Source organism: Pristis pectinata, chromosome 28 (genome assembly GCF_009764475.1).
Source record: "Pristis pectinata isolate sPriPec2 chromosome 28, sPriPec2.1.pri, whole genome shotgun sequence".
Taxonomy (NCBI): Eukaryota; Metazoa; Chordata; class Chondrichthyes; order Rhinopristiformes; family Pristidae; genus Pristis; species Pristis pectinata.
Window position 1 is genome coordinate 12,432,495 of NC_067432.1, and position 23,763 is coordinate 12,456,257.

The 23,763-nt window shown below is 39.9% G+C and overlaps 1 protein-coding gene across 1 annotated transcript in view; it reads left to right on the plus strand.

Moving 5' to 3' along the window:
• The window catches only part of LOC127583884 (gonadotropin-releasing hormone II receptor-like), a 32,021-nt gene extending 27,534 nt beyond the window's left edge, over positions 1-4,487 (plus strand). The window contains exons 4-7 of the mRNA XM_052040274.1: positions 909-1,430; positions 2,812-3,013; positions 3,949-3,951; positions 4,081-4,487. Coding sequence (XP_051896234.1) covers positions 909-1,430; positions 2,812-3,013; positions 3,949-3,951; positions 4,081-4,487 — 1,134 coding nt within the window. The remainder of the gene's footprint in view (positions 1-908; positions 1,431-2,811; positions 3,014-3,948; positions 3,952-4,080) is intronic.
• The last annotated feature ends 19,276 nt before the right edge of the window (positions 4,488-23,763 follow it).

The window sequence follows — 23,763 nt, forward strand, 5'->3', positions numbered from 1 at the left end:
CTTTACCAAGCTATCAACCTGTGTAGCCACTTTCAGGGAGCTATGAACTTAGACCCCAAGATCCCTCTGGAGGATCTTGAGATCCAAATCTTATGAGATTAGAAATTTTCAAATTCAGGTACTTGTTTGATTTGGTTTAGTCTTTTACTTATTTTGCCTCAATTAATGGCAGTCATTAAAAACAAAATATGATATTGGTAAGGCAGAATGAATATCAGATAAATATACAGTAACATCTAATGTTAAAGCTTCTAAGAGCAGCAATCTTGTGCAACATGAAAGAACAAAGGTTAATAGGTCAAAACAGAGGAATGTTAAAATGGGAAGCCAGCAAGTGAGGGAATGATATCTGATCCTTCAGCCTGAGAAAAGGTGCATTGTAAGTGTTTTTCTAAAATGTTAATAATGACACTCTAATAAGACAAAGATATTCTATTGCAAAGATATACTACTCTATGAACAAAAGGTACTCACTTCTGCAACATTAGTATCAAGGGATAACCATTTTTTTTGTAGTCAGAACCCTTTGCATCAGGAGAACCCAACATGAATAAGATTAGTTGTCCCTAAAATTCTTAACATGCCCTCAAATTATTAAATTGAACTCAACATCACTGAAGCAAGGAGTCAGTAACATTTTCAACAAAAATAAACTACTGCAGTTTCTGGAAATCTGAAATAAAATAAATATGAGAAGTGTGCAACAGATCAGTATGTGTGGGGAGAGAAACAGTTAACCTTTCATCTCATTGGGAAATAGCATAGAAAACACGGGCTATTTTTTAACATTAAGTAATATTTCTTATTTAGCTAGCCTGCACGAGGAGTCTTTAGCAGAAATTCATTTATATGCCTATAACAAATGAAAGATGAAATTACTCTAATACTGTTATGCTTTGCTCCCACAGACAATGGTGGATTCATTGGTGTTCACTAATCAATCAGACAGAATTCATATTTTAGAATTCAGATGCTCCAACATAAGTCCAGCTCCTCCTGAGATGTGGATCGCTCCAGCATTTACTGCGGCAGCCAAGGTTCGAGTAATTGTGACTTTCTGCTTCTTCATCGTGTCCATGATCAGCAACACAGCCATCCTGCTCAGCGTCACCAGGAGAAAGAGGAAATCCCACATCAGGATTCTGATCTTGAGCCTCACTGTTGCAGACCTAATGGTGACTGTTTTAGTGATGCCACTGGATGCAGTCTGGAATATAACTATCCAGTGGTATGCAGGAAATGTAGCCTGCAAAGCCCTAAACTTCCTGAAGCTGTTTGCCATGTACGCATCCGCCCTCGTCCTGGTGGTGATCAGTATGGATCGCCATTCAGCCATCTTGAACCCATTCAGCTTTATCAGTGCCAGTCACAGGAACAAGTTAATGCTCTCCATGGCATGGATTGCAAGTGCGCTATTAGCAGCTCCTCAGGTACGCTCTCCAGGAGATGGCCCTAATGTACGGTCGGCAGCTTTGAGCCATTTACAGGCTGCATGCCCACTGCTGGCACTCACTGCAACAGCAACCTCCACCCTATGCAACCTGCAAAACACACACCTGTGCGCACGCACACACCAGTTGCCATTCAGTTTGTTCCTGACATCACTTAAAATATGTGGTACAGCTTTACTCAATCCCCATGGGCTAACATCTTGTACGACAGCATCGCCCATTCTTATAACCCTGACATCACTCACTGTAGCTTCTTAACTGCTCTGCACATTCTGACACCACAGCATCCATCCTCAATGTCATAGAGTCACACAGCTGGTCCATGCAGACCAAGATGCCCATCTAAGCTAGTCCCATCTGCCCGCATTTGGCCCATATCCCTCTAAACCTTTCCTATCCATGTACCTGTCCAAGTGCCTTTTAAATGTTGTTAATGTACCTGCCTCAACCACTTCCTCTGGCAGCTCATTTCATATATGAACCACCCACTGGGTGAAAAAGTTGCCCCTCAGGTTCCTATTAAATCTCTCCCCTCTCACCTTAACCCTCTCACCTTAAACCTCAGCCATCTAGTTCTTTCTTTCCCCAACCCCGGGAAAAAGGCAGTGCGCATTCACCCTATCTCTGCCCCTCATGATTTTTATAGCTCTATAAGATCACCTCTCGTTCTCCTACACTCCAATAAATAAAGTCCTAACCTGCTCAACCTCTTTCCATAACTCAGGCTTTCGAGTCCTGGCAACATCTCATAAATCTTCTCTGCACTTTTTCCAGTGTAATGGCATCTTTCCTATAGCAGGGTGACTAAAACTGAACACAATTTTCCAAATGCAGCCTCACCAACATCTCTCACTCTTTGGAAAGCAGCCAACATAATCAAAGACCCCCTCCACCCCGGACATTCTCTCTTGTCCCCCCTTTCATTGGGCAGAAGATACAAAAGCCTGAAAGCACATACCACCAGGTTCAAGGACAGCTTCTATCCTGCTGTTATAAGACTATTCAATGGTCCCCAAGTACGAGAAGATGGACTCTTGACCTCATAATCTACCTCGTTGTGCACCTTATTGTCTGCCTGCACTGCACTTTCTCTGTAACTGTAACACTTTATTCTGCATTCTGTTACTGTTTTCCCTGGTACTACCTCAATGCACTGTTGTAATGAAATAATCTGTATGGATGGCATGCAAAACAGGTTTTTCCACTCTACCTCGTTACATGTGACAATAAAAACCAATTCCAGTTCCAGTATCACTTGTCCTCACAGAACTCAGTACAGCTCCCAACCATTCTATATGGACAACATACTGACAATGAGGAAAGCACCTACAAGCAGTAACATGACCTCTCCTTTCTCCAGCTTTTCATTTTTCAGGTGCAGCATGTCCACAGTGTGAACTTTACCCAGTGTGTGACCTATGGGAGCTTCACTGAACACTGGCACGAAACCTTCTATAACATGTTCACCTTCATCACTCTGTATATCACACCTCTTACTGTCATGATCATCTGTTACACCAGGATTCTCTGGGAGATAAGCAAGCAGATGAAAGAAAACAGAGGTGAGGCTTGACTTTTTGTTGCACCATTGTGCACTGTCCTGTATCCCAAACTATTGTACGCCGTAGCTTTACTTTTCAAATGTGCAATCCTAAGGATAGACACGTGGTTATGCAGTGAGCCAATAATTTCCTTGTAAGTGCTAATTTCCTTACAGTGTGGCAGGCAAGCACATTGTCATAAATGCTTGTCTTTATATGTAGTTCTCCATTTCCTGCAGGGTATATTGCATATCATTAATTCATTCCGATTCTGATTCTGATTCTCAGGTTCTGTTTTATATCCTCAGAGAATGCATCCAAATGAACTGATCTTCAAGTTAGTTATGGAGTCATAAAGTGAAACAGCACAGAAACAGGCCCTTCAGCCCATTGAGTCCATGCCAAGTAAAAGCACCAATTCATCCTACTCCTACTCTAATCCCAAATTATTCACCCCACATTGCTGTCAACTCTCCCCAGATTTTATTTTTGTCTAACACTATGAGCCATTTACAATGTCCAAATTAACCTATCAACCTACATGTCTTTGGGAAGTGGAAGGAAGCTAAAGCAGCCAGAGAAACCATCGAGTCGCATGCAAAGACAGCACCAGAAGTCAGGATTGGACACGGGTCATGGAGCCGTGATACAGTAGGTCTACCAGCTGCAACACTGTGCTGCCCTAGATCTTGCACAGTACTAAGTTGTAAGCATATTTAAAATACCTCACAAGTACCAACCCAGGAGAGCTGAGAGCTTGGAGACCAGAGGTTTGGTCTTTGGAATTGGTAGGCGCTGTGGGACATTCTAATCCACTTTGTGCCTTTTCATGAAATGGCTGTCAAAGACTAAAGCAGTAGAGGCAGTGAGGAGAAGTGACCCTTTAACAAGAAAATATAAAACTATCTACCAAGATTGGATGAAAGACTAGTTTCTCAGACACTGTAATTGCTCAGGCTGTCAGAGGCTAGAACTTAGTCTTGTAGGCACAGTGTGGAATGAATTGAATATCAACAGTTATTCAAAATCAACAGCTTCAGTATCAACAGTTTATATGGCTTACATTGACACTAAGATTTATATTGCAGCATCAATACCAACAATACAAAATGATTACATGTTGAAGACACGAATGAAAACCCTTAAAATGACCATTATCATAGTTGTATCTTTCATCATCTGCTGGACCCCATATTACCTCCTCGGACTGTGGTACTGGTTCAAGCCAGACATACTGAAGAAGGTGCCAGAATACGTCAATCATTTATTATTTTTATTTGCCTTGCTACATACCTGCTCAGATCCAGTGATATATGGATTCTACACGCCTTCCTTCAGGAAGGACATCATGTCATGTTGGAGATGGATAGGAAGAGGGTTCTCGAGGCACAAGGCAAGATCCATTGGAGAACCATCCACTGTCAGGGCTTTGCCAATTGGTGCAAATGACAAGGTCCTTAATCACATTCAGATGGTCTCCATTGTCATAGAATAGCTCATTCTGTCTTTTGAATAAAGTTTTCTAGAAAATAAAACTTCTCTTCTTACTGAGTTGCATCATTAGTTGGGATCAAGCCCCACCCTCGGATTTGGACACATCACTTAAGTGAGCAGTTCCATGGGTATTGTTGGACAAAACATTAAACCGAGGTTCCTCTGTCTATACCATTTGTTCACATGGAGATTACAGATTCCCATGGTTCAATTCAAAGAAGAGCAGAGACATTCCCCAGAGTTCCTGGCAACAGTCCTCCCCCAACCAACAACACAGTACACTGAGTTGTATAAACACCGCCAAAATAAATGAACCTCCTGTTTGCTGTCTGTGGGATAGGTGCCATATTCACCTGCAAGGAAACAACTTCCTCATTGTATGAGAACCATTTTCAGTCTTGAGTGAGTTATCAACACTGTTTCTAGATGCTGTAATTGTGTCAATTGTTCCAGTGTGTGTTGTTGAAATCCAAAAAGTGTAGTAACTATATTCATGAATACCTTTTATTAATAATCTTGGAGTTTACCCATTGCAAATTACTGGTGAATGCTATCTGTATTAGTAATGTACCTCCTTAATCTCAGTGATCATTAGTTTGTGAAAGGTGATTTTCATGCTTTTAGCTCATCAGCTGTATAATGATCAATGTTAACTTGTTCAAAAAATAAATTCTCGTTTAATAATCTGCATGAATAATGTAAAAATTATTTACCATGATTCACTTCATTCAGTTAAGGACTCGAGGAATATAATGAGCTCATCTCCAAGCACAGAAGTGGTAGGGATGGAGTACTGGCTGCCTTAAGACAAACTGCAGAGAGAGTCTCATACAGTGATGGACCCCTCCTTCCCGTACACAAAGGCACTCCACCACTTTTTCATTATGGGCTCTGGATGCCTTTTTCTCGTACACAAATGTGGCGGGTAACCCAATTCAATTTTAATGCGTGTAAGCTTCCTGTCTGCCTTGTAGGAGCCTCCGATGTAAGAACATAAATGCATAATCATTGAATTTTCAGATCTAAGCACATATAATTCTTAAATGGGACAAACACCATTCAGTTGGCTTTATTTTTGTTAGTAAATATAGCTTTTGTACTACTAGAATATTTGGTTTATTTTTTACCATGCGACGAGACTGCAGATACCCAGCCTGAGGTCCACAGGGAAGCCAAATAGCAAAGGATGGAACTCTGGCACTGGGCCACTTGTACATTGCACATTGGCAACTCTGCTGAGTGCAAGTGACTGACTGACTGTGTCATGTCTCTTTTCATATATCAAGATTTCTGGACCCTAATGATGGAAGGATAAATCAATATCATGGGGTTATATCACTATGGGAGAAATTGGTAAAAATATGTATGACCACAGATAAAATAACTGAGTGGTATCAACAGCAATAGAACATAGAACATAGAACAATACAGCACAGAACAGGCCCTGCAGCCCACAATGTTGTGCTAACATAGCTATTCCCTCCTGCCTACAGAATGCCCATATCCCTCTATTTTCATCTCATTCATGTGCCCATCCAAGCCCTTCTTGAAGGCCCCCAATGAGTTTGCCTCCACCACCCTATCAGGTAATGCATTCCAAGCATCCACCACTCTCAGTAAAAACATGCCCCTCACGTCTGTTCTAAACCTACCCCCTCTCACCTTAAATGCATGCTCTCTAGTACTGGATCACTCAATAATGGGAAAAAGATATTGCTTGTCCACCCTACCTATGCCCCTCATAATTTTATACACTTCCAACAGATCACCCCTTAGCCTCCGCCGCTTCAGAGAAAAGAGCCCATGTTTGTCCAGCCTCTCCTGACAATGAACCTGTTTCTAGTTGTGGTGCTCTTTACTTCCTAGAATAAGTGGTATTCAGGATCCTCCTGATCTCCATCACCAGCTTCAATCACCTTGTAGGTTCAGAGAGGAATTTCTCAGATTTGTTTGACTAAGTTAGCCTGGATTTTTATGTGGGGTGTTATTTGGCATTGACCAGAAGATCTCATGCTTTGAGTGGGCTGAAGTAGCCCCTGGCCACTCCTGTGTTGGGGTTGGGTTGGATGTACAGCCTGATGAACCATTTGGGCCATGGTCTGCCAGCCCAATTCATTATCCAGGTCAAGATGATTTGCATAATCATGTAAACAGCACATTTAGAACTGTAATACTTGTGGCTATGGTCGGGTCAGGTCTGGAGACTAATGAGTAGTTGGGCAAGTAGTTGGAGGAACTCAGCAGATCAGGCAGCATTTGTGGAGGCAAAGGGACAGTCAGAACATTTCAGGTCGAGACCCTGAATCAGGACTCGACTGTCCACTTCCCTCTACAGATGCTACTTGACCCATTGATTCCTCCAACACCTTGTTCTTTGCTCCAGATTCCAGCTCCTGCAGTCTCTATAAGTACTTAGGCTCAGGTTGGGTTTGTATTGTTCATGATGGAATCCTGCATAGAGAACCACGGTGGGTAGATTTTGCTGTACAAGCTATGACAGGCTAGATGGACAGAAAGTCTACAGCTGACCATCACTGTTAATTTGTTGCTTATTCATATATCAGTACCATTAACCAGGAGCTTATAAACTCATGACACTCATCTGTGTTTGAACCTGCCTCCAGGTATAAAACCAGCATTCATTTAATATACTAATGTTTCTGGATATACTATGATTGCTGACCAATTTCACCAACACTCAATAGCAAGTACCACTCCCCTCTACGTGACCAAACTTACAGTTTCTCTGTTACTGGTGAACAGGACAATTTTGGGACCTCTGCACACCCCCCAAAGTATGTATTGCAGCCTCAGACCAAGGGAGGACAATACTGAAGGGGGTGGCTACTGTCTGAAGGAAGAGATTAATTGCATGGAGGAAAGTGGATTTGGATGGGGAAAATATAATAGGAAACTGGAGCAGACTAGACACAATGGCAACATAGCAGACCCTGTTAAGAATCTACAGTGTGTCTAACAACATTTTCTGTCCCTGACGTTCATTGTGGATGGGAACCTTTGTGCAAGATCTGTCTGTCTGAGAATATCACTGAATATATATGATGATGGAAATATACATCAAGTTGGATAGCATTTGCACAGGGAGAAGATAATTTAACATTTTTCATTCAGATGCTTCATCAGAGCTGATGTGATTAAGGGTGCGATTAATGTTAACATCTTTTCTCAGTTGACATGTAAATCTATCATTTGCTAATTTAATTCTGGATTTTCAAAATATGCAGCACTTTTTTAAAAAAATGCAAGAAAACCTGCCAATTCTTAATTATTGCAGCCAAAACCTTTGTATTGAAGTGTTGTGGCTTTTAATTGAATTTCTATTTGGAAAGTCAAAATGATTGCTGAATTCATTTAGAACAGTGCTCTACTGGTGTGTTCCACAATATAAATTATGGGAAGCTTTGATCAAATGGAAAGGGGAAGTTTAATTCCTTTAGCCAGGGAGTCGTGGATAAGGAACAGTGGTTTTGAGCTTGTGATTAGGAAAGCAAGGAGACTCTTCAGGATAATGGTTTTTATGCAGAGAATTGTTGGATAATGAAATGTCCTGTCTGTAAGAATACTTGAGATGGAGCTCATTGTATATTTTAAAGGATGAGAAATTAAATGTTAGAAGCAATGGACCAATAATGGTTATGGAAAATGAAGGGTAGGAGTTTTAATTCAGGATGAGAAGTACTCCTGCAAAGAACTGACATGAATATGAAGGACTATCATTTCTTGAATTATCTGATGTCTAGGATATCTTTCACAGCTTGGGGTGTCACTTCCATGATACATGCACTTAAATGTATGAGCCTAGTCAAATGCTTCAATGCAGAAACTGGATGAATTTTTAGTCTAACAAGCATGCCCTTCATGAACGAACAGGTTGTGGTAAACGTTAGAGAATTTGAGCACACACTGGCATACTGATGTATATCCACAAAGAGGAGTATTGTCACTCCTAATCCTTACAATATAATTCACACAATGAAGATTTAGCTCTCAATAACTTCCAGGGACAAGTTCTAAAGGAAAACCTACATCATATTTGGTGTTACTTGGAGATGGATACCTAGCAGGACTAGTTAATGAAATGGTTAAAAACATATACAGAATTCCTCCCTTTATTAGCCAAGGCATAGAATATAAGAGCAGGGAGGTTGTGCCAGAACTGTGTGAGACCTCATTTGGAATAGCATGTGCAGTTTTGGGCACCTTATCTTAGGAAAGATGTGCTGATGTTGGAGAGGGTTCAGAGAAGATTTACGAGGATGATTCCCGGAATGAAAGGGCTTACATACGATGAGCGATTGTCAGCTCTTGGACTGTACTTACTGGAGTACAGAAGAATGAGAGGGGACCTCATAGAAACATTTTGAATGTTGAAAGGACTGGACAGAGTAGATGTGGCCAAGTTGTTTCCCTTGGTGGGTGAGTCCAGGACTAGAGGGCACAGTCTTAGAATTAGAGGGTACCCATTTAGAACAGAAATGAGGAGAAATTTCTTTAGCCAGAGGTTCATGGATTTATGGAATTCATTGCCACATACAGCTGTAGAGGCCCGATCATTGGGGGTGTTTAAGGAGGAGATTGATAGGTATCTGATTAGTCAAGGTATCAAGGGATATGGGGAAAAGGCCGGGAACTGGGACTAGATGGGAGGATAGTTTAACTCATGGTGAGGTAGCGGAGCAGACTTGATGGGCCGAATGGCCTACTCCTGCTCCTTTGTCTTGTGAACTGTATACTACATTATGTAGTCACAGTTTGAGTACAAAATACATTCTGATCCTCATGTATCAGACTAGATTCTGTTGCACTGGCGAGGGTACACTGAAGGCTTTCAAGGATGTTGCCTGGACTGGACAACTCAGCTATGACAAAAGACTAGATTGTTTTCTTCTGGGGATGTTTTCTTTGGAATAGAGGAGACTTAGGGGAGACTTAACTGAGATGCATAAAATTAAGAGGGGACTACACAGAGTAAGTAGGAAGGACCTAATTTCCTTAGCAGAAGGATCAAAAACTAGAAGACATCGATCTAAAGTAATTGGTAGAAGGATTAGAGGGGAGGAAAGGATTTTTGTTTGCTCCCAAAGTGTGTCTGGAACTGTTTGCATTAGAGAGAGGGTAGAGCCAAAAATCTTCTCCACATTTGAGTAGTATTTGGACTTGTACCTGAAGAGACATGATCTGCAGGACTTGTGTTGGAAGATGGGATTAAATTGGTAACTCTTTTTAGAATAGCACAGACACAATAGAAGGAATGGCTTGTTCCTGTATTGTGCATTTTCTATGAGATCACATGGCAATTATTCACATGTAATATTAATGATAGGTTGCGATAAAAATAACAGTTATCATTCTGATTTGTCATTCTATGATTGGGAATTTTTATAATATTGTAGTGGGCTCCAGCACTGTGGATGAGAACATCTGAGCGAGGAACAGCCCCCAGAACAAACCAAGAATAATATCCCCAGAAGAAAGCAATTTTGTTGCAAAAACTTATTAATTCTGATTTATAAGTGAACAAATGAGACAAAGTTTGCTTCAAGCGCTACAACTTCCCTGAAATCATCTGTAAATTCTATAAAGCGCATTTGCAATGATTGCAATCATAACTCAAAGGTGTAATGAAATTGATTGCTGTTGTTGAAGTGCAATAGAACACAGCATCTACTCAGCTGTGAGAATGCCTTGTTAGTTGCAAGAAATAGACAGAATCACCGCAAAACAGGAGGCAGCTGTGAGACCACAGGCAACGGACAAAGACTAACACCTCAATACTCCAGGTCTTTCTCACAGCCTCTGCAGAAGCAGAAATTTCAACTGTCCAGATGGAAAGATGGATGCATGACTCAATTTCCAAAGGCAGGTTTTCATTCAAAGGCAAACGTCCACGACCAAAGAAATGAAATTTAATTCGAGCCAACTGAACTGAACTCTAATGGATTAGTTTTTCTTAGTATTCTACACAAAGGATGTTATGAACTACGAACACAATGATTTCTAATGCAGTCTTAAAGCCTATTCAAGTTGCATTGCACATCATCAATCGAGGAACATGTTCCCTAAACCGAGAGTCAATATCAACTCTTATAAGTTCCAACGCTGTTCCTATCAATCTCTTGTTTAAAGTGGTTAATTAACATTCCACAACCTTTGGCTGTGATCATATGCCACAAACTGATTAACAGAAAATGAGCACAAAGCCTTCCTCAAAAGAATGAGAACTTGCAGTGGTATCCAATGACCAGTAAACAAGAATCTTCACATCAGAGGTAATTCCAACTTTTAAGTGCACAGACTTCCGCAGCTATAACAATTACATTTTCCCACCTAACTTTCTGTAAGGACTGTAATATGTCACTGAGTATCCCTGAATCTCATCCCCATATCATTGTATTAAAACAGAAAATGTTGGAGATAAAAGAAAATTTTGGAAATAGCCAGCAGGTCAAGCAGGCTGATGACATCATCAGAATTGGTCAGGAAGGTCATCAACCTGAAAGGTTAACTCTGTTTCTCTCTCCATTGATACTGCCTGACCTGCTGAGAAATTCTGCATTTTTTTGCTCTTACATTACCCTTGCCCTCACCTTCCATCCCACCACCATCCATAATCAACAAATTATCCTCTGCCATCTCCTTACACATCTTCCTCTCTTGGTGTTCTAAAGTGACCATCTCTTCCACCATCCCAAACACTGCTTCCCCTTCTCATAGCATCTCCCCACAGAAATGCAAGAGATACAACCCCTATCCCTTCACTTGCCTCCTCCCACCATCAAGGATCCAAACATCCTTCCAGGTGAAACTATAATTCATTTGCATTTTCAGTATTTTGTGTCCTCTATTAACAATGATGATTACGTGCAGGTGTTTGCATGCTTACTTATCCCAAATCTCAGTGCTTATACTGCATCCAAGACTGAGAAAATCATGATTTTTCTAAATAACTGTCAGGTTTTACCGATTGCAAAGGAGTTAATGTTGCTCAGAATTGATTGCAATTGTATACAGCTGCCTATGGATATTCATGCACTTCGAAAGGATCAGTTTGTGAGATTACACTAAATTGTCACTCAATGTAATAGTTCCTTAGTTATTCTGGGAATATTTATAGACAGCTGAATTAGAAAATTGGAAAACAAAATCAAAATTATTATTCAAACTGGCCAAAGCCCTCACTAAAAAGGAATGGTTCCCCAGGGCTGAGAATTCTCTCTATTGTGACAGATTATCCAAACTATAACACTTAGGTTCGCAATTGTCATCCAGATCAGAACTATCCCCATCAGGTGCTCTTGCCTGGAGAAATTTACATATTCTTCTTACTGTAGAATAGCCACAGGGAGTGACTGATGAACTCATTGTTAACAACTCAAAGAGCTTCCCTTAGTGAACAAGCCATAGAATCCTAAAATCCAACAACAACTTGTACAGTAGTTACATAATGCCTCTAATATAACAAAACTTACTGGAGGTCTTTCATAGGAGTATTATCAAAAAAAAACTGGTGTCGTCATGTAAGAAGGACAGCTTCTACCCCACTATAATAAGACTATTGAACGTTTCCCGTATACAATGAAATGGACTATGACCTCACAATCTACTTGTTGTGACCTTGCACCTTATTGCACTGCACTTTCTCTGTAGCTGTGACACTTTACTCTGTACTGTTATTGCTTTTACCTCAATGTACTCTGTACTAACTCAGTGTAACTGCACTGTGTAATAAATTGACCTGTATGATCGGTTTGCAAGACAAGCTTTTCACTGCACCTCGGTACAAGTGACAATAATAAACCAATACCAATACCAATACCAATAAGAAGGTAAAATACTTGGTCAAAGAGATTTTTAGCATTTTCTTAAAGGAAAAAATGGAGGTGAGAAGGTGGAAAGTTCCAGGGAGGAAGTTGCATTGCTTAGTGGCTCAGCTGCTAAAGGCATTGCTTCAATAGTACAGTAATTAAACTTAGGGTGATCAAGGAATCTGTATTGTAAGGGTGCAGATATCTCAGGGTGTTGTAGGCCTGGATAAGAATATGAGGGAACCTCAATAGTATTACATTTAAAAAACGGCTTCCTATGTGGCATTAAAAATATGCATGGACATTTGTTATCCACTTTAGTGGGTTTGGTCCACAGCTCCTCCTTCAACCTCACACAGTGCAATGAACTGCACACAAGTGATTGAGGAGAGAGAGGTGCTAGGCCGCGGACTACAAGAAACCACTGCTGCAGGAGGAGGGCAGCAGCAATTAAGTCCAGCAGGTTTGGCTGTCCTAAGTATTTCAACCCCTACTATTAGTGTTTTTGCACTTTGTCAGAAATTTTCTGACAGATTTGCCATTCTAATTTTCATATTTAATTTCTGTTATGTCTTTACTGCGACCTTTTTCGGTTCCTCAGCATTTTATACCATACCTCCAGCCTCTTATTAATTCTAATCTCTGAGATGCTCAGAAGCAGGTCAGAAGGCTTTGCCTTAAGATTTCCCTACACTGTCCCAGTGAGGATACAGTCAATCCACAACCCCCTCCAGCTTCCTGCCAAACTTCCAGATGAAGGAATAGCAGGTCAGCTTCCAGATTGTACTGAGAGGACAGTAGACCCATCAGCAGATGGATCATGGATGAATTTAGAGTTCAAAGCAGACTGAGTCAACATTTTGATGCAATGTATTAGTCCATCTCATCTGCTTGTTATCTTGCAGTGGAGCATCTGCAGTCCTTTGTTTCTCTAGTATTACTGTTTATTGTCTTGTTTTCATTCGAAGCAAGTTCCTGTGCCCAGATTGCATGTTGGTTTTCCTGTGTTAAAATTGTGATTACATTTCAAAAGGATTTATTTGGGTACAATGCATTGAGAATATCCTGAAGCTGTGATGGGTGCTATATAAATGCAAATCTTGTTTTTGTTTTCAAATGCTGAAAGACCTGCTTCAAATTTCCACAATTTTCTATTTCTAGATTTTGGACTTTAAGCAGCAGCATGGTTTTAAAATTAGTTTCCTCCAAAATAAGACAATGGTGTGATCGTTGCTCTGAACTGCATGTAAAACAATGTTCTTCAGAGAATGCTACCTATCTCATAGAGAGACAATAGTGACACATTCACTTCAATTGCAGAATCTGGTTCCATTACACAAAGTGTCAATGAGTCTCACCTTGAGAGGATCTCTCACCGTAACAAGCACTAGTCACAGCTTGTGACAGTGGAGATGGTTTAAAGCTGATAGTGTTCATTCATTCAAGGATTCCAGGAGCCTTTGCAAATCTGGGTCAGAGTGAAATTGTTTTTGCTTTAAAAATGTAACATCTAAGGATTTACCTCCTGAGCAAGTTAAACGATTGAGTAATATTATTAAGTAATTGGTGAATCTATTTTGGTGATATTAGCTTAGGGTGCAGTGAGCCTGTAAAACTCATACAGAATGTTAAAAATAAACAGTTAGTTCTCTCTGTAGCTTCTGTGAGAATACATATTGAAATTAACTGTTTTTTATAAAACACGTAATACTGGACAAGGTGGTTAGGAAATGGGTTTAAATACTATCCAACAATGCACGAGACTCCTGCAGATTAATCATTAATTAGTTATAAAAGTTCCAAATTTAGCATAATGCAACATCGCACAAGAACTTACATTCAAATAATTTATAATTTATTTTCAATTAGTTTTTAATGACTAATTCAAAGTTTTACTTATTCAGTAAATTAATAGTGGTTTTCAACAATCCTCAAAAAATTTTGAGGTTAAAAAAACTTTGGTCAGCCTATTCAGAATAGATTTGTTCCAGCAGACTTTTGCTCCAGATTCCAGCATCTGCAGTCTCTTGTATCTCCACGTGAATAAAGCTTTATTATTTTGAATCTCCTTTCCATTGTTACCCCATCCCCTCTGTAACTATCTACATGACAGCCTATCCCTGATGTTTATAATCAGTCAGGTAATGTTGCAACAAATAGGATTTTGCCCATTTTACACTGGTGCTGAGAAATAACTTTGCTCTCTTTGTCTGCAGCTACCAGTCAGTGATGTGGTTCCAGTAAGTGCTGCAGACTGGGGTGAAATCTAATCCCTAATTCAGAAAGTGAGAGGGTGAATGATCATAACAGAAACATGAGTTGGCTGCTGGTTCAACACTTGGACATCCATCACCATACATGCCTCAGTTACATTAAACACTTTTGGGCCTTGTTGTCATCTGCCAAATTTGCCCATATGGCATCCGCAACATTCCAACTGCAATCTTACTAAAAGTTTTTAGATAACTGCAGTGTCTATATTACAAGAATTAATAATATCTTTTTGAAAATCATTCTTCTTTAAATCCTATTTTACTATCATCTCTTCTCTTTGGTTTTATCAAGTCAGAGAGGATTGTGCATTCAAGGAACTGTAAGAGCTATGCCACCTAGTCTCTTGATTTCCTTGGCAAACAGTTCCAAGGTGAGTTTCCAGGCACACCATAGTCTGGATGTCTCAAATCAGGGCAGTGGTATCTGGGAATCAAGGAGTCCTTTATGGCTCTGAAGGTAGTTTGGGGCTGTAACAGGTTAAAGACCTCCAGTCATCTTGAAATTGTTTGCCAATAGCTCCAGGGCTCTTTCTATTTATTCATGAGCTTGTCATTTCCCCTTGTTAAAAGATCTCAGTTTCAATGATCTTCCCCTTAGCGGACTTAATCTTGTCTCAATAGATAATTATCAACAAATCAATACTCCAGAATTTATCACAGTCCTATAGTTCATTCCAACTTTGGCCTTTTACTTTAGATTTCTAATTATAAAATGCTGTGTTTTGTGACAAGACTGTAGCTAGCCAGAGTAGAAATGATTGGGCAACTCTTCTGTCAATCAAGTTTAGTGACCACGCTAGTCTAAAGAAACTGAGGTTAATTTTATGCATATTATTTCAAGTATCCTCTCCTTGATGCATTTTTTCTGGAGAAATACCTCTGCTTTCATTGGGAGAAGCTGCTGTAGTTTCTGTTCTTTCCACTCTTTAAATAGGCTGTTTTCTGAGTAAATTGACTTATTTTGCTGTAAAATAGACTGCTGGGAGTCATACATCAAGCTCACCTCCAAGGCAATAATGACAATAAATACTCTACCAAAAGACATACTGACATTTAGAATCTATCCTTGTCACTGTTACTGTGCCCAAGTGTTAAAATTTTAATTGACTGCCTGCAAAGTTGCTGGAGGAGCAAAAATTGTTTATTTATTATTAATTGGCATCAGCACAAAACAGTCTTTGATAACAGAATAGAGTTTAAAAGAAGAAAGGAAGTACAAATGTCAAATCTGAAACAAAAAACAGAACGTGCTGGAAATAAACAGCAGGTGGAATAGTTTCTAGAAAGGGAAGGTCTAGTTAGCATTCTAGATAGAAACGTTTCAACAAAACCAGAAACTGAGAGAACTTGAGTGACTATGCAACTGCAGAAATGAAAATAACTCCAACACAGAGGGAAATTAACAGAAAGGTGGATAAACAAAACTGGGCAGGAAAACGGGAGAGACAAAGCTAAAAGTTCCTGAAGTGATTGTTTGTAGTTGAGAGGGGTAGAGCTTCAAAACGTTAAGGGTGGGAACACACTGGATAATTTGTGGGTATTCTCCTAGGAAGGGAGTAGAACAGTGAAAATATGGTAAAACCAGATAGATGAAAATATAAGTAGGGACATAGTTTAACAGGTATAGTAAAACTCCATTAACCCATTACACTCAGAACTTTGGTGATGCCAGACTGGCAGATATTCTGGACTTTGGATATTATTCCTGTTAATACGTCAACATACTTTCAATTCATTTTTTTAATGTTACACAACGATATATTTTCCAATGAACCCTGTAAAAAGGGAGCATAAGAGCACAGGAACTAAGGCGCTGATGATTTTATATGGAGCACCAGAACCGGGGTTCCAGTGTGTCCATAGTGAGCAAGAGAACCAGGGTCCCAGTGTGCCTATAGGGAGCAAGAGAACCAGGGTCCCAGTGAGTTCACAGGGAGCACCAGAGCCAGGGTCCCAGTCTGTTTATAGAGAACATCGGGACTGAACCCCTGATGGGCTTATAGGGAGTACCAGAACCAGCCATCCCAGTCTGTTTATTCCAGTTAAAATTCACCTTTTTTATTTGTTATTATTTTTCCATTGTCTCCATTTGCGGCTGTCTTCTTTGAGCTTTGAGCTGACGAATCTGTAACAATCCAAGAGACTCCTGAAATTATTTCCTGCACTGTCATTCTATTTTCTTATTGGTTGTAAACCCTAAGCCATATGCATCCCATTTGATATGCCTTCATTGCTGCCTCTCCTTTCTCTCATCTTTCATTAGCTTTCACATCCCCATTCTTCTGCCATTTACACAATTCACCATGTAATTCCAACATTGTCTTTTCTGTTATATTTATAGTCCCCAGAGCAACCACCAGTTGGCCTTTCTGTGCAACTACAGCAGATGTAATTTTCTCCTCACACCAGAATCCAGGCTGCAAATATTCCTTCTTATTGAAAGAACAGTTTCCAAATTTTTTATTCCAATTCAGTATCCCATTTTCACAGTCCACAGTGCATTGATCGGGCCAAACCTAACTTAGATGGCCACTTTCTCAAACAGAACCATTCTGCCTCTGGCACGCTCCACTCTACACCCTTTTCCCACCTCACACCAGATAGCTGGTTGCATCATTTCCTTTCCCATTGACAATCTGTGTTTCCTGTTGTTGAATACTATGCAGCTTCAGTCAACACTGAAATGGAGCAAGAATGGTATTTCATCTTTCTGTTTGGCTCTTCCTTTATCTTAATGTTGACTTTAACAACGCTGAACTATTTTACCATTTTTCTATCCCCTTCTCCCATGCAATTTCAACTTAATTTTTCCCTAGCTTGAAACTGTTACTGTATTCTTTTTATTTCCTGGTTTATTTGTATTCATTATAAATTGAACCAAAGGATTTGATGCAGCAACTAAGCCTGAGTGAGATGATTAAAACCTTTGCTTTGACATAGTGAGGAGGGAATTGTAGTCATTGCCGTGAACTGCATACCCCAAGGCGGTGTTTTCGTTGCTAGGGTTCCTTATGGTGCAGTGAACAGGACAATGTTACCCAGGTTCGGGCTAACTATACAGGTGGTTTGGGAACTATCCAAATGGCTTATAGTATCTAAAGGAAAGGTGTTTCTCAAGAGCTTCAAAGTTACTATCAACTATTTCTTTGAATGCCAAATTATAATCAATGTCTGCATTTAACAAATATCTATTTTTGTTGTTACACACCTGGTGATTCAATCAAATGATTCAACCAGATATAGAGCCATCAATCCAATGTAAAATTATCTGCACAATATTAAAAACACAACTACTAGCATGAACTTATTACTTTGCCATCTATTGCACTGCATTCTCTGAATTATTTAAGAAATTTACCCTGCATATTCAGAAGGGTCTCTCTCTCTCTTTTGATGGATACAATCTCCCAGACAATGGAATTTTTAGTGAATTTTATGCAAAATCCAAAAAAATTCACTGAGAAAAACACTCTCAAAGTCACAAATAGCAGCAAGTACCATCACAAGCCCCATTTGAAAAAAGAGAGGATTGTACACAAGCAGCACTTTTCAATCATTTTCTCTCCTCCTGCCACTTTTCTGTAGAGTTTACACATCTGTTAACTTAAACAAGTGGATATTTTCTATGTGAGAGCACACAGTGGGTATCAGTGTTAAAAGTTAAGTGTTTGACAAAATAGGGGTTATCTCTCAGAGGCACTGTGACACACAGTGTCAACTAGAAGCAACAGGAACTTTCTTCTTGTGAATTCCAAGATCAATGATAACTATGAAAGAGTAATTTTAACGTAGAGGTGAGGTGTGACCACTTTTAAAGCCTACATTTAAAAGTGCATGTTTTTTCTAACTTATTGCAGGTTGCACAAAAGAATCCCATATGCTCATGACAGTGTCCAACACTCATGCCTCATACTGTACTGTAGAGAAGGGAAGGACAAAATCAGTGTCACCTAGCCAAGGGTCTTAGAGTACATTGAGGCAGGACAAGGGTATGAAAGAACAAGATAATAGGAGATGGATGACACTGCTCCCGTTCTACATGAGAAAAAGGCTCTTGTCTGCATCAGCTTCCTGCACAATTCCAATATTCCTTGATATCCAACAATCCGTCAATCAGAGCCCTGAATGAGCACCCACATCCCTCTGGGCTACTGATTCTCAATTCTTTGACTGAAGAATTTTCTCCTCAATGGCTGACCCCTTGATATGAGTTTGTGACAACTATTTCTAGTCTCCCTAATCAGAAGAAACATTTTCATAGAGTCTATCCACTCAAGTCTCTTAAAAATGTTCCACATTTCATTGAAATCCTCTCATTTTCCCAAACTTTAGGGGCAATAGTGCTGGTTCTATTCTCCAAGAGTTGGAGTTCAGGGAGTGGGATTCTGCAGAGGGCACTACAATGTTAAGCCTGCCCGTTCATCAATAAACTCCAAGATCACTCAGGCTGAGAGTGCCCAGACTTACAGCAAGGCAGTGCAAAACTCCACATGTATGTCAAACCTCATTTGCCACTGTCTTGATGCTCTCATCAAATGTCACTGTTTTGAAGAAATCACACACACAAGCTAAGTGGCTCTGGCAATAAAAGATTTGAATGCTGCTATTTTACAGAGGAGCCCCAATTAAAATTGAATGATTTGCTGGGAATGAAGGGCAGATAAATTAGCTGGAGCAAGCTTTTATACAGCAGGGTGCCTCTTGTTCAGCATAATGCACGAAAGTTCCTTTGAAATCAAAGTCTTCAGCAGACAGTGATGGACGTGGCAAGGAGGGTCCAATATAACTGTCGCCATGAAAACAATTTGCTTTGGTGGTTACAAAGGTACACTTTAATCACATTCTTGTCCATTCAAACACCTAATGAAAAAGCTCTTTATTCAGCTATTCATTTAAAGTCACAAGCTCATGAATCACGTCTCTCAAAAGCCCTCAGAGATAAAAGGTGACAGGGATCTGTAATCAGGTTTGCCTAATGAGAGCAACTGAATTGTTTCCTGCATCGCTGTTTCTAAATAAAATTCACCACAGTCAGACACCGTTGTGGTAGGTGATATTTTGTTTTAGAGTTTACAGCATGGCCACAGGACCCTCAGCCCATCAAATCTGCACTGACCATAAAGCACTCATTTACACCATTCCCAAACCATTCTCATTTTACTCTCCTTCAAGTCATGTGTTTGTGTTTAATTACTCAATTCTTAAATCAATTCACTCCCAGAAAATCATTCAGTTTTAATTGGAGCTCCTCTGCAAATTAGCAGAATTCAAAACGTATATTGCAGCCACTTAGTTTGCGTAACACTGCTTCAGGAAACTAAGTGGAGAGTTTCATTTTTGTTATGAACCCATTTTAAAGCTTGATTTCAGCTGATCAGCTCTTTAGATTTCTTTGTCAGTCACATGTACATCGAAATCGCACAATGAAATGCATCTTTGAGTAGAATGTTCTGGGGGCAGCCTGCAAGTGTCGCCACGCTTCTGGCGCCAACATAGCATACCCACAACTCGCAACGCTCAGTGAAGTTTCCCGTGCAGTGTCTTATCAGATCTGGCCTCAACGGCAAGCAACGATCTGCGTAGGTGTTTGTTACTGCTGCTCTCCAAATGGTTGCAGTCACATCTGCCAAGAAATTAGGGCTGTTCTGGTAAAGAATTTCTTGCTGGAGGATTTGTGCAGGAAGGTGTAGACAGTGTAGGTGTCATAATGGTGTGGCACCTGGTGCTGCTATCTCACAACTCTGTTGATTTCCTAACTTGAATGGATTCTCTTCAGTATCAGTTTTGCCCTCCTCCGGAGGAAGGTACTGTTGTGTCTATCATAGGATCACCAGCCACTCATAGACCTCATCAAGTCAGGGATTCTGCAGATGCTGGAATCTGGAGCAACACACACAAAATACTGAAGGAACACAGGCTCCAGCATTTCGTGTGCAAGGCCCAACTTTACACTGGTTTGGATTATGCATTTAAATACTATAAATTGTTGGCATACATTACCCACCAGACCATGCAGAGCAATCCCAGAATATGGTGATCTTCACGCATTTCACAATTCTATCAACATATAACCTTATGGCTCAAGATAAAAAATTCTTGTATTTACAACAAAAGATACAAGTGCTAGAAGTACTTAACAAGCCAGGCAGTATATGTGAAGGAAAAACATAGTTAATGTCATGGACTTGAAACATTGACTCTGCTTTTCTCTCCATGTTGACATCTATGGAGCAAATTTCAGAAGGTTACAACATGCAGCTAATACTACGAGAACAAATCTCTACCTCTTGCTGTTTAAGTCAATTCACTGAGATAAGAGAAGGCAGCAATTCATTATTTTTAAATACCTGTATGCAGCAACCCTTCAGAACTTCCCAAAGCAATCTAAAGCAACAAAGGACAATTGAAAAATGCTTGCCATTGTATTGTACAACATTGAACAATATACACATATGCTAGATATTCTGATCTTTGGTGAATTGACGAAGGGATATATATAGGGTAATGTACCAAGACAAACTCCCCTGCTCTTCATTGAATTAGCTTCCTGGGATTGGTCACATCAACCTGAGAGGGCTGGTAGGACTTTGATTTAATATTGCATAAGAAAGTACCCTGATAGCACTGTACTTGAGTATCAGCCTGGATTTTTATCCACACCTCTGGGGTTGGGATTTGAACCGAACCTTCTGATTCAAAAGGTAAGCGAGCGCAATGTCAATCACAGTTAAATTTGGAGCACTCGCCTCCAAACTGAAAGGGTGTGTGTTCAAGTCCCACTCTAGACACCTGAATGCAAGAAAAATCTAAGCTGGCACTTTGATGCAGTATCAAGTGAGTGCTGCACTCCCAGAGATGAGACATTAAATCAAGATCCAATCTGTCCTGTCGGGTGCACATGAAGATTCTATAGTACTACTTTAAAGAGAGAGGGAAATTATCCCAGATGTTTTGGACAATATTCATTTCTCAACCAAGATTGCTTAAAAACAAGTAGCTTTCTCATTGCTCTCTATAAATGAAAGTCTTTCTCGTCTTGAATAGCTAATAATTACTTTATATCTCCTCAACTACTGGAAGTTATCTCTGTCTCTTTTTTCCTCCCTCTTTACAAACATTAAACACTCAATTACCCATGCACTGCTCCGTTCAAACAATGACAGTTTCAAGTGAATCCACTTCTACTTCCTGCCCATAATGTGGAACCCCACAAGCCACTCCAGGTGTGGTTTTATTAACACTTTATAATGAAGGACTATTACATTGCACCTTTTAGATTTTCATATAATTAATCCCAGCCCTCTGTTGGTTTTTAAATACCTTTGTTCCTCAGGGAGCTTCTCTTAGTGAGTTGTGAAACTTGAGCTTGCTTCTATTCCATAGTGTCAAATCCTCTACAAGTATATTTACTTAATGACGTTGATTATTAACTTCCCTTTTCTTGTCATTGTGCCATCTTATCAATATCACCTAACAGCTTCCTTTGGTCTTCGGAATTAATTACTATGCCTTCTTTCTAAGTATCATCTATGAATTGATAATACTCTTTCTGGTACTTCATCCATATCATTGATGGGGAGAGGGGGCAAAAGCTGTCTGTGGAACACTCCTGATGCTTACAATCACTGGGAAACTGCCCTTATACTTAGCCACATATTTGTCAAGAAAATATAATCCAATCCTTAGGACAAAATCACAAGAGAGGCAACCTTCCTGAATACTGCCTAATGGTGAAATTCTGATTCATTGATGATATAAAAAAAGTTTATCACAGATTTGTGTGATACATCGCCTTGTACTTTATCCCAATCATAAAATCACTCAAAACCGCCAAAGGTTTCTCAGAACTTATTCCATTCTTTTGTAATTTCTTGAAATCTGTTCTGCAAAATTGAAGTTGACTTTTAACACAATTTTCATGACTCATGATCACATAACATTCCTGTAGATTTTAAACCATAAATTTTGCTGGGAGATTTCATTGAGATAGTTCATCAAACCTCAAAATTTGGATTGCATACTAAATACACTATCTAACCAACAAGATATAAACTGCTGGAGGAACTCAGCAGGTCAAACTTCCAACAAGCTTGTCACTGATTGATTTCTGCTAACTGTTGTCTTGATTCAGTTAGTGGATCTTGACCTCTCTAAAGTTGCTTAAGTGCTCTGGAGGTGCTGTACCAGGAGTTAAAAGAGATCGTTATATCTTCAAAACTCACAGAAATGAGTGCTTAATAGCCCATCCTTCTTGGAGTGAGGCATGAGAGAGAGAGAGTGAGAGTGCTTGATGAGGAAAGTAGGGGAGGAGGGCAAATGACAGGAGGTGATCTCCACCTCGGGCTTTTGGGGACACCTCCACCTAAACTTCAAAAAAGAATGATACACAAGGCATTGAGTATGTGTTTCATTGTCAGCAAGGATGATTCACTGACTAAGCCACTCTCTACCCCAACCTACACAAGGCCAATGTGCATTTAAAAAACAAAGATTTCATGAGCAACCAGATGAAACAGAATACTTGAATACTCAAAAGATGATTCCCAAGGTGGATAGCCCTGAAGAAGCACACAGTACTCAGCGGAGATGGTCTAAGATTCTTGGTGGGGAAATATGTTACACCATCACAATAACAACATTCAAAAGATATTTTGATAAATACATGGATAGTAGGTGTTTAGAGGGATATGGGCCAAACACAGGCAAATGCGACTGGCTCGGCAGGCACCATGGATGAGTTAGGCCAAAGGGCCCGTTTCCATGCTGTTACTCTATGACTCTATCTCACAATCACGAAGACTCAGCCTTGCCATCAGCCAATGGATAAGCAACTGTAGAGCAGGAAGAGTTGATGAGGTGGAGAAGTGGGAATAGGATTGAAAAGAAAAAGGCCGAGGTAATGCAAACAGCTCTAGATAAACTCATCAAGCTGTGCTTTCAATAAACAATTCACCATTCACCAACAGTTTTGATCAGTTTTCCTCTATTACCAACCACTGTAGTAACCACTTGACCACAGTGCCAAAATTAAAACCAGCTTAAAAGTAATTTTCCAAACCAAATTTGTAAATTAAATTATCCCAGATGACACACAAACATCTGCTATTGTGTGTTCTATTGGTACCTATTTACTGTATGGTTTTACTGGTCCTGGTGCCTCCATAGCTGCTGTCAGAAG